The 18,033-nt window shown below is 36.7% G+C and overlaps 1 protein-coding gene across 9 annotated transcripts in view; it reads right to left on the bottom strand.

Annotated features, from left to right (window-relative positions):
* Positions 1 to 18,033, bottom strand: part of CADPS2 (calcium dependent secretion activator 2) — a 288,094-nt gene that overhangs the window by 5,728 nt on the left and 264,333 nt on the right. For all 9 annotated transcript variants that reach the window (XM_064656126.1, XM_064656123.1, XM_064656127.1 and 6 more), the window contains one exon: positions 17,049 to 17,156. In XM_064656126.1, coding sequence (XP_064512196.1) covers positions 17,049 to 17,156 — 108 coding nt within the window. The remainder of the gene's footprint in view (positions 1 to 17,048; positions 17,157 to 18,033) is intronic.

The raw sequence follows: 18,033 nt of genomic DNA on the forward strand, positions 1-18,033 counted from the left end.
GTTTGTGTCATAGCTGTTTCCATTCTCTTTCCCCACAGGGAAGAGGCTTAAATTCTTTTCTAATGTAATTTCCTGTATCTTTGCAAAATACAGAGATATGCAAAGAGAGGAAATCATGTGTATATTTTAAAATGCAGCATGTTAGTCAAGGTATATTTCATGAAAGTGATTCAGAGTACATATCTAACATGTCTCATTAGCCACCTCTCCATTAACAAACAAAATAAAATACATACTAAAAAATGAAGATAAATTACTGGCTACTAGATGTAACAGAAGAAAGAAATAGAATTCTTCCATAAAAATGTAAGCTCTTTGTAAAAAGCCTTAAAGACATACAGTAAATAAATATAAATATTTTTTCCTTACAGGAAACAGTCTCATCACATTGTAACTGCGAGTTTTAAGGTAAGTTTGAAACTAGATTTTCATATAATAATGGCTTCAATCTAATTTTTGAATGTGTTAAATTGTATTTTAATTATAAATCACTGGAAATAAATTACTTTTTTTTTTAGAGTTTCTTCTATTTACTATTTTACAGAAGTGAACAAACACACCACAAAAAAGGCAGATAGATACACATTTCATAAAAGTAGTTTTATTTATTCAGTAAAATGTGGGACTGATTTGATATCCATAAAATACTGTTTTTTAAATCACTGAATGACATTCTTCTACTATTTACATTATTTCACCCCAAACATACATGCTGGTATTGATTTCCTTTGTAAATACCTGCAAAATATTTTTAATGTGACAGAGTTGTTACTAAGTGGAAACTGTAAACTATATGACAGGTGTTGTACGTATACAGATGTCTAGAAAATAAAATACAGTTGAGCTTATTCACTTGGGTAACTCTATTGATCTAAATAAACATAATAAGTCCTATGTCAAGCATTCTACCCAGATGCAATAAGATGAGGCCAATTATTATATTGTCACTTGGACTCTGCAGTTGCTAATCTTAAACATAATCCTGGTAGAGAGAATTTTTTTAGCAGTAGAGCTTTCTCAAAACTGATATTCTTCCATAAAAAAAATCCAGTAACACATTCGTGATGTATTCTGTTCGTATCAAATAGAAATCAGAAGGGGCTCAAACTTGCTTACACAAAGTACAGACAGGATCGAAAATTCTGAGATCAATTTTCCATGCAACAACACTGAACAGTGCCAGATCACTGAGAAGAGACCATTCCAGTTTTCTGGCAAAACATGTGTTTTGAAGCACAGCCAAATAAGTTAACTAAGATAGATGCAGTAAAACTTAGATTCTCCCTTCATACCTGTGATATTCTTACATGCACTGAAAACAAAGCTAAAACATTGGAGGAAATTTATTTTCCTACTCAAATTTATGAATGAAAACAATATAATATGTTTTCCTGCCTAGTTTTGATGCATTAAACTTTCAATAGAAATGTTTAATGTGGTGACTGTGAAATGATACCACAGTACTTGCTCTTCCATCAACATGCTTTGTCCAGAAAAAACATGACTGCTATTTTATTAGAAAAAAAAGTATTATTATTTTGATTTGTCACAGTATTTTTAATAAAAATCACATCCAGTATATTTTTAGAGTCCCTCCAGAGTACTTGTGAGTAGGATTCCTGGTAAGTATTGGTCTTATACCCATTAGTGTTGAGGACTTGGTATTGGCTGAAGCTGCATAAATATAAATCTGGACTTTATAACATGAAGAGTAAATATTTTCCTATTGCTTCTTTTGGAGTCTTTTAAGAAGCACAGCACCGCAAATTCCTCTCAGAGGTAGAATCCAAGGCCACGCACTTTGACAACCATGAGCACATTATAGAGGCAGGGATGGATCTACTTAAGACTTATGGGAATCTGTTGCAAGCTCAGAAACTTCAGTGATTAGATAATTGTCCTGAGATCACACAGTTAAAAACAACAACAACAACAACAATCCCTTCTAACTGGTTTTAAGAAAAAGTTAATTTCCCACTAGTAACAATAGAAGTGAAAGGACAATACGCCTCTTGCTGATGTTCATTATATGGTACTAGTGCCACATTCTTTGCTGTCTTCTATGTAAGAGTAAAGCAGTAAGTGTTTATTATACATTTTTTTCAAATCCACACGTAACAGCAGCCAACCACATTAACAAAAACGTTTGCCTCGCTATTTCCCCTTCTCTTCTTATTCATAGCTCATCCAGCTCCTGTAAGGGCATGCATTACTCACTTCATTTTCCTGAGATACTCTTTTAAAGTAAAAAGTAAGAGAAAAGGAAAGGCTAGGGTTGACTCTGTGAGACCCTTGTATTTATTCACACTTATTGTGCATGACTGTACACTGGTAAATCATATTAGCAGCCCGTCTCCCCATCAAGCTGCTACTTGCTTTCCAGCCCTGGGAAGGTTCAACAAATCAACAGGAGCACGGAAAACAGAACATCAGTCTAATCTAGTGTTTAAGGTGAAGTTTTCAAACCCAATCTAAGAAGATCTTTAGAGCAAGCAACAAGCTGAAGGGCTCAGAAGGTGGTATTGACAATGAAAGAGTGTTGAAATATTGAGAAGCGCAGCACTTGTGCATTTTTAATAACAAGAGGGTCAACAAGGACACAGCTCCCTCAGTGCCAATAGTTGCCACACCAGGGCTATAAACGCTCTCAGTTCATCAGATTTCTTAAACAGTTCATCAGCTTTCTTAAACACCCTAAACCCCCTCAGCGGACCTTTAGTCTTAAATTAACAAACCAAAGCAATGAAAGAGGGTGCAGCTTGAATGGCCAGCATTGATCCCCAACGGGGCTCGGCGCAGCTACAGGCGCTGAAAAACTCGCTCTATTGTCGGGAGGAATTGACAAACCTCCTCGCCTAAATAGTCCAGCTCAGGCAGGCTGGTGGCACGCAGCTGTAAAGGGCTCCCCTCTCCCCGCTCCCAGCGCTCACAATGCACCAGGCATGAGCTCTTTGTCAGGCCCAGACTCTGCAATTTTCTAACAAGGATTAAAGTTGTTTCTCGGCAGGGCCAGTGAAAAGCGATTTAGCAACATACCGTGCTTTCTTCAGGCAAGTTAAAGAGAAGTAGTTCAGGAATTTCATTATTCTGTTGACCAGTGGAAATACAAAACAAATATATTAAATATTCACTGTCTTTCTGGGTGCCTGAGCTATAACATTTGCAGAACGGTTCAATTAAATATAACACTTATCGGCTGAAAGCAAGCACTTCAGATTTATTTTTGAAGTTTTATAAAAAGGTGCAGCTGTTTGCCACCTGGAAGGAGGCTCAATACATAGCAATACACAATGGTTTAGTCCTTGTAGGGCTGGTATCCCTAACGTCTAAGACATAAGACCCTGTTGAGTTTCTATACTTTGACTGCTCTTGATAAATGGACACCCTCAAAATGCTTTTTGTGCCAAATATGGCAGAATAATATGACAGATTTTCTAGGAACTGCATTTTATCTTCCAATGGGAGCCTTTTTCATGCTATTGATCAGGAATTTAGTCACTCAGACGACAATGGGATATTTTTATTTCCTTCAGCTTTACTTGCCCTACCACAAACAATAACAAAAAGTAAACTTCTCACTGAAGACACTGAACTCCAAATGCAGCATAAGCTAAACTGAGAAAATAATAATGAGCTAAAATAAGAAATAACATGAGCATGTTAAAATTTAAGTGCTAAAATGCATAGTTTTTATTAAAAGGCAATCTATTCTATTGTTTCAAGACTTTGACAGCTAGCACTAGTAGTGTGCCAAGGAACTTATAGACCGTTTAAAAAAAAGGTTAAATGGTGAAAGAATGCATAAGTTTTTCCTTAAAAACACAAAATTTGGAAAAAAAGTCCTGACTTAAGTTTCATAATTTATTTCCCTTTTTGTAAAATATGAATAATCGTACTGACTTCCTTTGTTGAATGTTGAGGAAAACAAGTGTCATTTGTAGTGTCTTTGAAAATACTCCCAAGTTTAGAAGGCATAGCTGTATTTAAAGTTTAGGTATAGACATCACCTACTTAAATGAGGATTTTTACCTGAGCAATGATGAGTTCATACACTCTTCTGAAGGCTGGCAAGCCTTGGTAACATTGAATAAAACCCTCCACGAACCCGGGGAAGGATTTCTTGGCCTGTGGGCCACCATGGTACATCAGAAGGTGTGTATACACAGGAACACCAAAATGTGAAATCAAAAGACCTAATTAACATTCAATATATTTTTTCAGAAATGAAAATATTTAGTTGCAAACTAAAGCAAAAATGAAGCAACTTTGCATAAGATGTTTATGCTTTTCCCTCAGCTTTAGGTACCCTTTTGATTAAGAGAGCCTGAGAAACCTTGGAAGACTGAAGTAACTGTAGGTAGATGTAAACAGAAAATTCAATGTATCAACATGTAGAAATTTTGTTTGCTCTCTCTTCTCAGAATAACAGTTCTGATTCCTGACATGGACAATTTATGAACTGGTTAAAATATTAATTTCTTCTAAAGGAAGGAGACCAGAACTTGATGACTAGTGATGTACTGCCCTCCCACCACTTTTCTGGGAGAAACTAATCTCTCCAGTGACTTGACTTTTCTAGATTGCACTGGTCATAGATGTGCACCAGTCTGTGAGGCACTTCCAGTCAGATTTCGTATAAGAAAAACTGTGTCAGTGACCAGGAAAATTAAGGAACAGAAGCTGGGAAACTTGAGAGAAGAGAAAGCTTTCTCACTTTTCCATCCCACTGTCAGCTCCACATGGCTTCATAGTGACAGCTACTGCCTTTCTGTGACACATTATCCAGCACCACAAGGATGTGGTTTCTTAATTCACCTTAGAATTCAGATCATGGGCAGTCCATGCAAAGGTGGTTTTGTTGTTGTTGTTGTTATTTGTTTGTTTGTTTGTTTTTGGTGCATGTGTGTCTTGTCATTTTTTTTCTGAATCAACAGAGATTTCTGTGTTATTGAAATGTTCTTCTATGGTAGTGCCATTTAGATTCAGCTGGAAGAAATGGTCAGTTAGCTGGCCTCCAACTGTAGAAATAGAAATTATATCATCTTCAGATAGAACAAAATTTTCAAGTACACTTGTAGCCTGGCTATTAAAATGCCATTACATTTTACAGCTATTAAAACGCTGCTGGCTGTTTTTCTGGGGGGTTGTTTTTTTTTGTGTGCGTGATTTTTTTTTTTTTTTTTTGTGTTTTTGTTTGTTTGTTTTGATTTTGTTGTTTTGGTTTTTTGTGACAGTAATTTTTCTGTATAAGGCATCAAAGAAGTTTGTATTATTTCCCTGAAACATGAAAAATGTCTCCACCTTTTCATTCAAAGCACTGCTATGAATGAAGAAAAAGTGACTGGGGGGGGTGTTCAAGAATACTACTGGTTTTGGGCATCACCATGATGCCATTATATTTATTCCTTCTGCACTTTTTTCCCCCCTAGGAATTGCCATTTAAAATAAACTGAAAGAAATTAAGATTAAACTAAGCATGGGTGAAAAATCCACAGTTGGAACCATGGGGTTAGCAGGCAGTACAAACAAATGAAGCCTACAGTCCTCTTCCACATTTTCATTCAAGGACCTGTCCAGAAATCCTCCCATTGCTGTTTCAGGAGCATTTCTGCTGTAATGCTCCTGAGCCCTGTGTTCCTTCATGTGTTCCTACTTCGCACAGAGCCCATGACACATACCTCTTTCACCCCACCAGTGTCTTACACTTCTAATACTCAGCACCATTTATCTAGGCATCTTCCTGGAAATGTCTCAGGCTTTCATCCAGCTTCTGTGTTTTGCTTCCTCATCAGGGCCTGAAACGCTAAGTCAAGTTTTGAACTTTGTCTCAGGAATGTGCAAAATGTTGACAGCCTAAACTACAGGTATATGCACAAGGAAGGGAGAAGTGAGAAAGGAATAAGACACAACTGTCTGCTTCAGCATTCATATTTCTTCTGAAACAGGGCTCAGGACCAAGATTTCCTTAGTTTAGTAATACGAAATTACAAGCTCTGTTTGGGTTCCCCTCCAATTTTTTTTTTTTATTCCCCCCCTCCCCTCACTCTTTTTTTTAAAATCTGATTGTAGCAGATTTAGGAACTTGCCTCTTGCACCCTGCTTGGCCAAGGTAGAAAGTTTTTCTTTCTTCCAGTGGGACTCTTCTTTTAATTTTCTTCTGCTTTTTTTTTTTTTTGGTGCCATTACTCCAGCCTCCCAGGAAGCTCAGAAAGCATTTTGATTTCTCTTAAGAACACATACTTTAGTCAGTCCCTTCCTTGCATATTTGAATGAGGGAATCCCACTGATGCTCTCAAAGCAATCAGAGGAAAAGGGAAATGAGCTCAACAGAAAAAGGAAACCAAATCTTGACAGAGAGACCTTGTTCAGCAAGACTCATGATGACAAACCAGTGAACAGTTGTTGGATGGGATATTTTGGTGATGTGAGGAAACAAAACTAGTTTTCAGAAATTAGTAATGAGAATAAAAGAAAAAACAAGGCTCATTTAAAAGCATATTAAGCATCTTTGAAACTCCTAGGCAAAAAGGATATAGTTCTGAACTAACAAAGAACATCTAACATATGAAAAACTTATCTTTTAGGAGGAAAGTAATTTTTTCATATTTTATGCTTATAATTAGAAGCTGGCTAGTTGCTATGGAACTGCTGCTACTCTACAAATAAATATACACTTTTAACACAAAATATACAGTACTCATCTCTCCCTGTATTGCATATTGGTTGAGGAACAGCAATTTACAATATTTATTTACAATATTTATACTACTTTCTAATGTTTGTGACCCTCATTTTTTTTCTGGCTTCTTCACATATGGCAGACGAGGTGAGAAACTGGAAGTTTGAAAAATCAGACACATCTAACTTCCTTCCATATTTGGATATATGTAATGTTACTGTTCTCAATTTAAATACTAGGTACTAATATGATAACCATGACTGTGAGAGACTAACAGCACAAACAGTTTATCTGCTCTACTCTGGATATGCACTGTGTCTGTGAACAGTACTTCAGTAGGTTATTCTGGTGCTAAAACTCTCTGGAGCAAACACTGTCAGTCTTGCTACACTGTGCATTGTGTTGCAATTTGGGTATATCTGCAAACATCCTCAAAGGCACAGAATGAGGAACATCACTTGAGTGACCCTGAAATGAAAGCCAGCTTGGATCCTTAAAATAAACAAATTAACATAATGCGAAATGGCCAGGTTGTTATTCGTTATAACACTTGTCTCTTTCTATCAGGCTCTAGTTTTAAAAACCCTACAAATGCACTTTGCTATACAAATACTAAGCAGTCTTCTTAAGTGCATGCCTAACATTATAGAATCACAGAATCATAGAATCGTTTGAATTGGAAGGGGCCTTGAAGATCATGTAGTTCCAACCCTCCTGCCATGGGTAGGGATGCCACTCACTAGACCAGGTTGCTCAGAGCCCTATCCAACCTGACCTCCAACACTTTCAGAGACGATGCATCTACAGCCTCTCTGGGAAACCTGTTCCACTGCTTCACCACCCTCTGAGTAGACTTTCTTCCTTACATCTAATCTAAACCTGCCTTCTTTCAGTTTAAAACCATTGCCCCTTGTCCTGTCACTACCTGCCATATAAAAAGTTCCCCTCCCTCCTTTTTGTAAGCCCTTTTTATAGCCCTTAATGTACTAGAAGGCTACTCTGAGGTCTCCCCAGAGCCTTTTCTTCTCCAGGCTGAACAACCCCAGCTGTCTGAGCCTGTCTTCACAGGACCAGTGCTCCAACCCTCAGATCACCTTCATGGCCCTCATTAGTAAGGTTAAAGGTCTGGGTTCATTCTGCCTGTAAGGTACGTAATTGAGCACTGACTTTTGCCCACTCATCCAGAACTTACTGGGGAGTCTCTGGACTGAGGCATCATCAAAGAGACCACAGGAGGAGAACTCTTGTTAGCTGTGTCCCTTCCTGAAAGTGGGAATATTCTTCATCTTGATACCATGTACCAAAAGTGAGGTAGACTGAAGTTGGATTAAGGTCTGTGCTGTAGCTTTTACACTCACCTTAGTAGTTCTTGTCCTAGAGTCTTCTACTTAGACTCCCTGCTCCCTGTGGAATGAGGTCAAGTACTTATTTTTATTATAGTATTTAAATCATCCTGAGTTCCTGTGGGTGAATATTTACAGACAACTAATTTCTTTTCACCTCGGCAATCTTGACTCATCATCCATTTACTCTGTATGTTATTGCAGTGGCATATGACAGGGCTGGATGCAGCTGTGAAGCTGACAGGGAGATGCACTCTGGTGGAGCTACTCCTCTCTTACATTGCATCGATTGGGCACTACACTGAGCAGCTCTAATGTGGAGCACAGGTCCAGCCTCCTGCCTCTCTCTTCCTTCTCTCCTCCCCTCATCTCTTTGGACAAAGTGTCCTTGGACTGGGCAGGTGCCTGGTTTGCTCCTTTCCATTCTTGTCACCCGTGTACACTCTTCTAGCTATGCAGATTTTACAGCTGTGTTGGGGGCTTTTTTTGAGCTGATTTTTCTATGCATTACTTGTACTTTTTTTTCTTGTACATTGTATAAACATTTAGTACAGTATAATACAAAGGACAGACAATGCAAAGTGAGAAAATGAAACACCTGAAAATTATGTAAAAGAAATCATGTCTACATAGTCCAACACTTCTGCACATTTAAATCAGCACTAAAGCTTCAGCTCCCCTATGAGCAAACAGGTGAAGAAGCTCTTTCCACTGACAAATCTGTGTCAGAGCTCTCTGCAGCATCCTCACCTGGTACTATTTTGATTTGCAACACAGCAATCTCTTTCTGTTATGCCTGACTCATTACAGCAAAACTAGGTTACTCTCATGCTTTCTGGCACTATTTTTCTTGTAATATGATCAACAGTGTGGTTGTGTGTCTATTTGTGAACACTTAATGCAGAGTTTTATTTTCCTTTTCCAACTAAGCTTGACCCAAATGAAATACAAGTATAAATATCAAACCCACAAGTAAGCTTTGAGAAGCCACAAGGTTCTCCTGCTGTTTATACATGTGTGAATTACAGTACATCAAGAAATCAATATTCCCTAGATGGTGCTTGTGCCTGGCACTTCATGGTGAACAAACATTAGGTAAGACAATATAAATGGTACAATCCTTATTGATTTCTCTTGACTGTGTAGAATGTGAAAGCTGCAGCCACAGTAACACTTACTGACAGACTCATCTAAAGTTTCAGTGCTATTTTATATTTTTATAGTTGTCCATGCTCAATTGATTCTATTAAGTTGCTAGACACATTTCAAGCCATCTAGATAAGAAAAAAAAGTGCAGTGCCTGGAATGAGATGCTGCTACTTTGTGCCTAGCAGGATAAAAAGGCTAAAGGACGAGATTGTGCCTGGATGCTGGAAGGAGTTCTCTTTTAATTGATAGAATTGTTATTGTTTTTAGTGAATGGATACCGTGAGTGATGGATAGGTGCATTTAACTAAGTTAATAAATGAGTGAACAGTATATACCAGAAACATCAATGAGGAAACTGTACTGGAAGCTCTCAATGTTATAGTCCCTCCACAAACAAACAAGCAAAACCCCCTCATAGTTCCACTCAATTGATAAAATTCTGTCACTCAGGAAAAAAAAGTAAGATGGGCTTCAAAATCTTAAGTTTGGGATTTTTTCCACATTTTTTCCTCTTTTGACTCATGATACACATTTAAAATTGCTTTTTAAGAGCAATTTGTACATTGTTTTTTGTTCTTTCCAAAAAAGTGAGCTTCTCACACAAGTCAGGGAAATTAGGGGGTAGGACAGTATAAGGAATCCTGAATATTGGGATATGAGTTTTAGTGCCCTAAAAAATAATTTTCTATTTCCCTTTTATACCCAAAGAGCTCTTTTAGCAAGATATCAGAATATCTATTTCATAGTTTCTTACTCCCCTGCTGGGAAAATTTAAATAATGTGACTGAATTGGTGTGAAAAAGGTGTCAGACATCCATTCCATGAATACTAAATGCAGACTGGGCTCTGGGATATTTAATGTCTTGAGAAAACCAATTTTATATCTTTTTGGGTTGTGTGGTACCCAACAAGATGGAAATTCAGAAATTAAAAATGGCATAAAAATGAAGACACGTGAAGACATGTATCATATTAAAACCATATAAAATCCATTCATTGTGTTATGGTTTTCTCTAGAGAAAACACTATCAGCTACAGTCTAAAACAGCTTACAAAGTGATGAATATTCTGATCCTGAAGCAGCAATCTCTGAAGCAGATGCTTTGCTTTAAGTGTATTGTGGTCCTAATGATTTCAACAGTACTGAGCTTTGCTGGATTCACAGCAGCATAATCAGCATGCTCCAAGAGCAGGCACTCTTTTTCTTAGCATAATTCAGAAAAAAAAAAACAAAGAAAACTTCTGTACTATATGAAATCAGATGGAGGTTACATTTTTCTCATTTCAAATGAACTGTTGTTCCTTTGCAGATATTGCTATCTCAAAAAATGAGGTGATCCTACTTGAAAACATCAGGAAAAATTTAGTGAACTTTGAAAATACTTTGAATAGTAAATTTGCAAGATGTTACTTCAATCTTGCTCAGAAGAGTTTCCTATATTTGAGCATGTTAATATAATTCACTTTTTCAATCCACATTTGGTGACACTGCCTACAGTTTTCTTTAAAATTCTTTTACCAAAAGGCACAGCAAACTGTTTCATAATTACAAGAATGCTATTAGATCATGAGAAAACTGCAGAGTGGTTCTCATATCAGGAACTTTCTATTTTCCCTATAAAATATGAGACATAATTAAAGGTGAGTTAAGACTTTGGTGAAAATCTAAAGAGCATCGGCAAATCTGAGCACTGCTCAGCTTTTCAATTGCTTTTCTACTTCTCAGTTCTTTTAAATGGTTTTCTATGGCAGGAACATTTTTCTTAATTAGTCACAGCTAATTACTGTTCTGGCATAGACAAGTAATCAGAAATGTCAGAGCTGCAAGGCTACATCTCCCTAATCCTTTGATAATAATTTAGCCTCCTGGGAGGGCCTCAAGCTGCGGTAAGTAGTGGCTGACAATAAGGCAAAATTAGGTGGGCAGCAGACCATTAGGACAGAAAAATAAAAAGCACTACCAAATCCTGCTGAGCACCATCAGGCAACTAACTACACTGCCAGATGAGGTGCCTGTTTAAGCCTGTGTTGTTAATTAGCTGATTCTACCAGACCTGCCACATATGTCCAGGTGCATCATGCAAAGATGTGTATTTCTGGGTTTGTGCCAAAGGACAATTTTGCACTGTGATCAAATTTCAAGAATCTGAGAAAGAAGCCCACATATTTCTTGAAGATTATTCTGAGTTATCAAAGAAATAAGAAGATCAACAAGCTACAATCCATTTTTGTTGAGTCTTTTTTTAAGTAATTAGGCACGGTCCTCTCATGTTTCTCAGAGGTTAATACAAACACAGCTTTTGATTCAAATGTGGCCTTTAACCAAATAGACCTTTTGTCAAATCACACACTTGCAAATAATTACATAACAACTAAAGTGAAGATTACTTATTAAAATTACCATGACAGGAAGTAATTTGAGAATAAGGAAAAAAAAATCACAATTAAGGTTTTCTAGAAAAACATTGATGAATACTAAATACTACAGCAATGGTGCTTTTGAGGTAGGCATGAATGGCACAAGGAGTTGTTACTACAGAAAACTCACATTTAAATTAAGTGTTCCTCTTAGCTGTGTAACAGCAGCTGAAGATTAAATCACTTGCCAGGGAGAAGCATTTGCACATTTTTAAACATATTTTGTTTTGTAAAAGGTCAGAAAACCTATAGAAATTATGCAATTGAATAAAGCATTTACTAAATATGTACTTGCAGATATGACAACAAACAGAAATTAATCAGATGAGTACTTCATATCTCCACAGAGCAAAGTACATGACATAATAATCTTTGGAGAATAATGAAGACCTCAAATAAGATCAAGTACATAATTGAACTTAAATCGCCCATCCCTGCTACTAATGGAAAAGAAAATAATGGTTTTGATATGGGAAAACCACTAGCACTTAATTAACATGCCAGACAAAATACAAGCAGTTTTACAACAGAAAAAGAATATTGCATTACATCTGAACTTTTGAAATACAAAAGCCAAAAACAGCTATGTAAAATCTGGAGTGCTTAATTATTTATATTACTCATAAAGACATTCAGTCCTTCTGCACTCCAAAGAAAGTCGTATGAGTTCCCTGCCATTTACTTCTCCTACAGTGCTTGTTGAATTGTTACCATGCATGAGGCCAAAGCCCCCAGGACATTCTCCTGCATGAGCAGTCCCTGTGAAGTCAACAGGAATACTCTGTCACACCACACTAGTTTAGTACCCAGAAGAGATAGGCGATCAGGAACAATACCTGCTCACAGGTAGCATCTTGTACAAGATAACTAAGGGACCTGCTTGCTAATGCTGACCTTTCCAGGATGTACCCTCTGAATATTTTATGTGTTTATGGTACACCTGGGAGAAGGTTTCCCAGAAATTAAAGCCTAAAAAAATTGGAAAACCTTTCAGTTATATCAATGACTAAACACTGATGCATTAAAGCTGTTCTTTTAAACCATTCTTTATTTCTCAGAGCAGCAATCAGTTATTGCATAAAGGTTTCATTGCATTTATAGTCTTAATAAAACTGGAATCATACATCTGTTAACACTATAAGTTTTCCACAACAGGCACAACACAAATATAAACTATAAGATAATGCTTCTAATGGCAAATACACCAAGAAGGAATTTGAAGCAAAAATGTCTGAAATTATTTTTTCCTGTGTTCCAACAAGAATATTCATACTTCACGTGCAATTCACAGGTACAAGAAAGTGAGAATCTAACCAAGTGGCACTTAGGAACTGCACATCATCACAGAAAGTAAGTATTGCATCAATGTTTTAAACAGAGCTTTATGCAAAATGAAAAAATGCTTTTCCAAGTGGTTTGTTAACAAAATCCAATTTAATTTTAAAGGAAATAGTTTTTAATTTAGAAGTCTAATGTAAATTTGCTCAGGAGTTCAAGATTTATTGGTCTAATTATAAAAAATCTGGTAGAAACATTAATCTAAGTTTAGTCAGTGAGGATAACCCAGCATGTTTATGGACACAGCACCACATTTATTAAGGTTAATGGTACAACTCCAATTGATTTTGAGAGGGTACAACCAGACCCCACGGGAATTTCATAGTCGGATATTTTTTGAATCTGTTAATTTTGTGATCAGATACACAAAAGCACTGTTCTTTCATAGGCTGTACAGATGTTCTTACATCATCCATCAAAGAGATTATAAATAAAAGAGGCCTTAATAATAATTAGTAATATTTTCTATTTATTCTAGGTTTGTGTAATTCTATTCTAAATACTTAATTTTGCCATTCACCAGCTTCTACTTTTACAGCCTGTTCTGAAAATAAGTATTTTTCAAACTGTTAAAAAAAAATTAAGTACACTTTTGTTTCTAAAGCATTAACCCAGAGCTACTGGAGAGCATCCTTATGTGCAACACATTACAAAACATTAGTGCTCTTTAAGAAATGTAATCCTAAAACCAAAGAAACACCTCCCCTCCACCCCCCTCAACTAGAAACTGTTACTGCATGAGAGTAGGAAATAAATGACCTGAGCCTCTGTAACAGGAGGAATTTGACAGGAAAAATTCCCAGCTCATTTTAGGAAGAAGATCATGCTCCAGACTGCAAATGAAGACAAAAATTCCTAAGTGTCTCTGACAAACTGACCAAGTGAAAAATCTTTGTGACTTCAAACCTGTTGACTAGTTATGAGAACAAGAAGATGTTCATCTGGGAGAGACCAGTGCTACCAGGAGCAGCCAGACATATTGCTCTGCCTGCTGTCTATAGCTCTTCTAGAGGAGGTAATAATAAAATGCACACAGAAGTTGAGTTTGTCAGAGGAAAGAAAGGAAAAAAACCCCACCACCTTGCTTCCACTGCATGATCAGCAGGTGTACTGAAGCACAGGATTTAAATGGTTTAAAGATGGTGCATAAAAAACTATCCACCCAGTCTTCTTTCAAAGTCCGCTGGAGATTTGAACCTCTCTCATACGTAAGGATTCATATCACAAACTTAAATTCCATTCTCCTGATTTTTGTATTTTGTATAGCATGGCAGTGCTTTTCTAGGCTTATCAAGCACCACCATAAAACACCATGTATTTTTTGTCTTCTTCCTAGTTTGAGGCTTCTCAGGTAGATAAACAACTTTACAACTCCAAACCTTAACATATTGTGACCCGCTGGCAGACATCTGTACTTGTATCAATACTATTCTTATATTTAAATGATCTTTGTTATGTACATAACTTTGTATGATGTTTGCTTGGTCACTGTAATAGCTGTTAGCATATAGCAGCCCTAATCAAATCAATGAAATCTGTGCATAAATAGTTTGCAATTATACATTTTTTTGAGTTTAAAATAGTATCCAAGGCCTGATCTCATCTGTATTTATAACTAACACCTCTAGCGCATAAAACAGTCAGGTTTTTGTTTTTCTGGATGAGGTGTTTCCCTGGATGTAGCACAGGAACATGCACTTGTGCTCTTACACTTGGCTGATGATTACTTAGCTGATATTAATACAAGGTGTTTTAAGGGGAAAGTAACTGTAGCCAGTCGAATGGCTTGAGGTATATTTACATAAAAATGTGAATATATCTTATTATTTCTATTGAAATATAACTAGATGGATTTGAATTTATAAGTAGTAGGTTTTGTTATATCACTAATTTAAAAAAACCCTATTAAAAATCATGGACAAAATCTTGCTCAGTTATAATGTCCTAAATCTGAATTAATCCCAGGAAAGGTGAATTACAGAGTGAGATAACTATTTTAAATTTCTGCATGGTATGAGCTTCCATATTTGTTAATGCTTTTATCTGCATCTGTCCAATCAGTTATATCTCCCAGTGTGATGTTATACAGAAATGTAATACCACCCTATGTTAAGAAAAATAAAGATAAAAATAGATTTTTGATACACAAAATACATATACATCCTTTTTGTTTTCTTACAGATACAAGCATTGGCCATGACAGCACACAATGCATACTTCGGAGTAAAAGGGGTCAGAAATGGGTTTGCAATCTCAAAGGCAAGTGCTACGTCAGAACTTGGATCCATACAGATGTTTTCTTGTGCTGAAAAGCTTAATTGCTGAAATGAAATTTGGAAGAGGTCCTTAACCCATGCTAATCCAGCTGTACTGAAGCACTGTCTTTGGGTTAGTGCTAACCCAAAATCATGCCAGGAACTGTGCTGATGACTTATTGGTGTGGATGATCCCTTGCTAGCTCTCAGGCCTGTGCCTGGTCCCTGGCCAGTGCACTGCTGTGGACATAGCCTGAGACCTGGTCCCATCCCACTACCTCAAAAAAGTCAATGTGGTCTCTCCAGTGAGAGCTAGACTTGGCCTTAGTCAGATAATTTTATTAACATTCAGAAAATGACAACATAAGCAGAAATAACCCCAAAGAAAAACAAAAAAATAGAAACTTGAAAATGAAACATATGCTTGCAGATTCAGTGCAAAAGCAAACTGAAGCAGAAGTTGCTAATACGGTTTTAGTACTTTGTGAAGGTGCCAGCTGGATGGATGATAATTTTTCTACCCCTGCAGGGCATCAAAGCTTTTATAAAATCATTCTTTTCACACATATTAGCACTTAGCTTATTAAAACAGATGATACTTTTTTTTTTTTGTAAAGCTGCATGGGAGTGTCTGGAAATATAAAATCTGAGAGATAAGTCTTATTTTGACCACCCAGTCTAACAAACAACAAACACTGACATGACATACCATGGCTGAGAGTCTATGTTATGGGACCTTCTGTGACTGCCACAACTGTAGTGTCACAGTAAAGGCTGTGAATTGCTGTTATGAAAACATTTGCTGTAACTTGCATAATTAAATGAAACTGCCAGCAAAGCTTTCTAAAATACTTAGGAGATGACACAAATAAATACATTTCAAAGTCTGTATTATGTTCCAGAATTAGTTTTGTAATAAATTCCATTTCACAGTGCCAGAGATGACTTCTATCCCTGTTCAAATTCCTACCTAATTGTAAGTGGCTGAGATAATTGTTGCATAAATTTATCCAACTTTATAATAAAATAAATTTTATTTTACAAATATTTTACATGTGAAGTGCTTTAAATTTATACAGAAGATACAGTTTCCGCTGCCTATAGCTACTTCTTCAGACAACTCAGAAAGGGACAGAGTAAACATAAATTAGTGGTCAGAACTTGACTGAACTGAAATGTGATCATATCTAACAAAAAGATGAGGGATTAAGGCAAAGGAATGAGTGGAGGGAGGCTGCAGAAGTTACTATCAACCCGAGGAAATTACTATGTGCTCGTTGAGAATGAGCATTACTCTGAACTTGCAGAAGTCAAATTAGAATTTTGAAAACGAGTTTGACAATTCAATAAATGTTTGGTCAACTTTAAGAAATTAGAAGTCTTAAACTAAAAATCCATAAAACAAAATGCTAAAAGTCATACCACAAAAGTACCAGTCAAACCCATAGATGTACCTGGCATAACTGGCCTCTTTCTGTATACAAGCAGAAAGTGATATGTGCAAGTTCTTAATTTAGCAAAATTAGGTCTGCAACAGAATTCACAACCCACACCAATCCGATTCTCTTAATTAACAAATTCAAAATCAAAAGGTGGAATATAATTGGACTACTCACAGTGGAAAAATGACTATTTCAAATAATAATCTTCTAAAAACTTTACTTCTGCCTCCTAGCATTTAAAAGTTTCATGCAGAAAGTATTTAAAGAAAGGCCACCCATGACAGCTGAAGCTTGTAAATAAAAAGCAAGAGAAAAAATTATCAACAGGGGAGAATATCTAAACTTGTTGGATATTATCAAAGTGCAGTTTATCCCTTATGATATAGCAGTGATACCAGAAAACTTTGAAAGGGTAGTTACTCACATCAAATAACTTCTCTATGTACATTTCCTCATTGACCTTTTCTCGAAGTATATCTTGGTTTTGTCGAACAAACATAATGTAGGTGTCTGCTAGATCCATCCCTGGTTTCTGTGGAGACATAAAGTGAAGGGAGAAAGTAGTGGGAAGGGGAAGATAGACCCCTCAACAACTGAGACTTACAAGAAGTTATACTTAAACATAATGAAAGCTGAGATATTTTATAATGTTCACACATGTATATTTACAAAATCTGCTGTGAATTCTGGGTTAGTTAACAAGTTCAGGAGGGTTCACAATTAATAAAGTTCTCCGTGCTTTAACTTATGGATGCTTTGAGTCATAAATCTACATTGCCATATGCAATGGAATGAAGTCTTGGCTCTCTGGTAACATCAATGGCAAACCTGGACATTTTGCCCTTTTTTGTTAGTGAGGCTTTCATAGGTACTCCACCTGAGTATGGAGGTCCAAATCCTGCTATCACATTCAGAAAATGGTTAAAAGAGAAAGGAGTCATTTCCTTTTTCATTGTCTCAGATTTCTTGCAATTTGCTTCCAAAGTACAGCTGAAGTTTGTTTCTGAGGTTAGCTTCAACTAACTGTAATTTAAACTAAGTTCAAGCACTTCTGACAGCATTGGCATGAAAAGGTTGACTATTTTTGGAAACTGTTGCACTGGCACAATCAGCTCAGAGGATGGCTAAGGAAGGAGCAAGGACTGAAATGTTTCCCTTCTCATACCACTGTATGTTCTGTATGAACAGCAGACTAGGCATAATTTTCATACCACAATCCCAAACATGAGACAGGCCAGGATATGTTGTGTGCATGTGATACTACCTCTGGACAGCCACAACAATGGCTGAAACTGCTCTCTCCTGCCCAGCTGTGACTTCTGGACCTCTGAAGCCACAAAAAGTTGTTCCACACTAACACTCCTAACAGCCTGCAACATCCCCTTTACTGGCAGCATATGCAGTGATGG

This window comes from Pseudopipra pipra, chromosome 5, assembly GCF_036250125.1.
Source record: "Pseudopipra pipra isolate bDixPip1 chromosome 5, bDixPip1.hap1, whole genome shotgun sequence".
Lineage (NCBI taxonomy): Eukaryota > Metazoa > Chordata > Aves > Passeriformes > Pipridae > Pseudopipra > Pseudopipra pipra.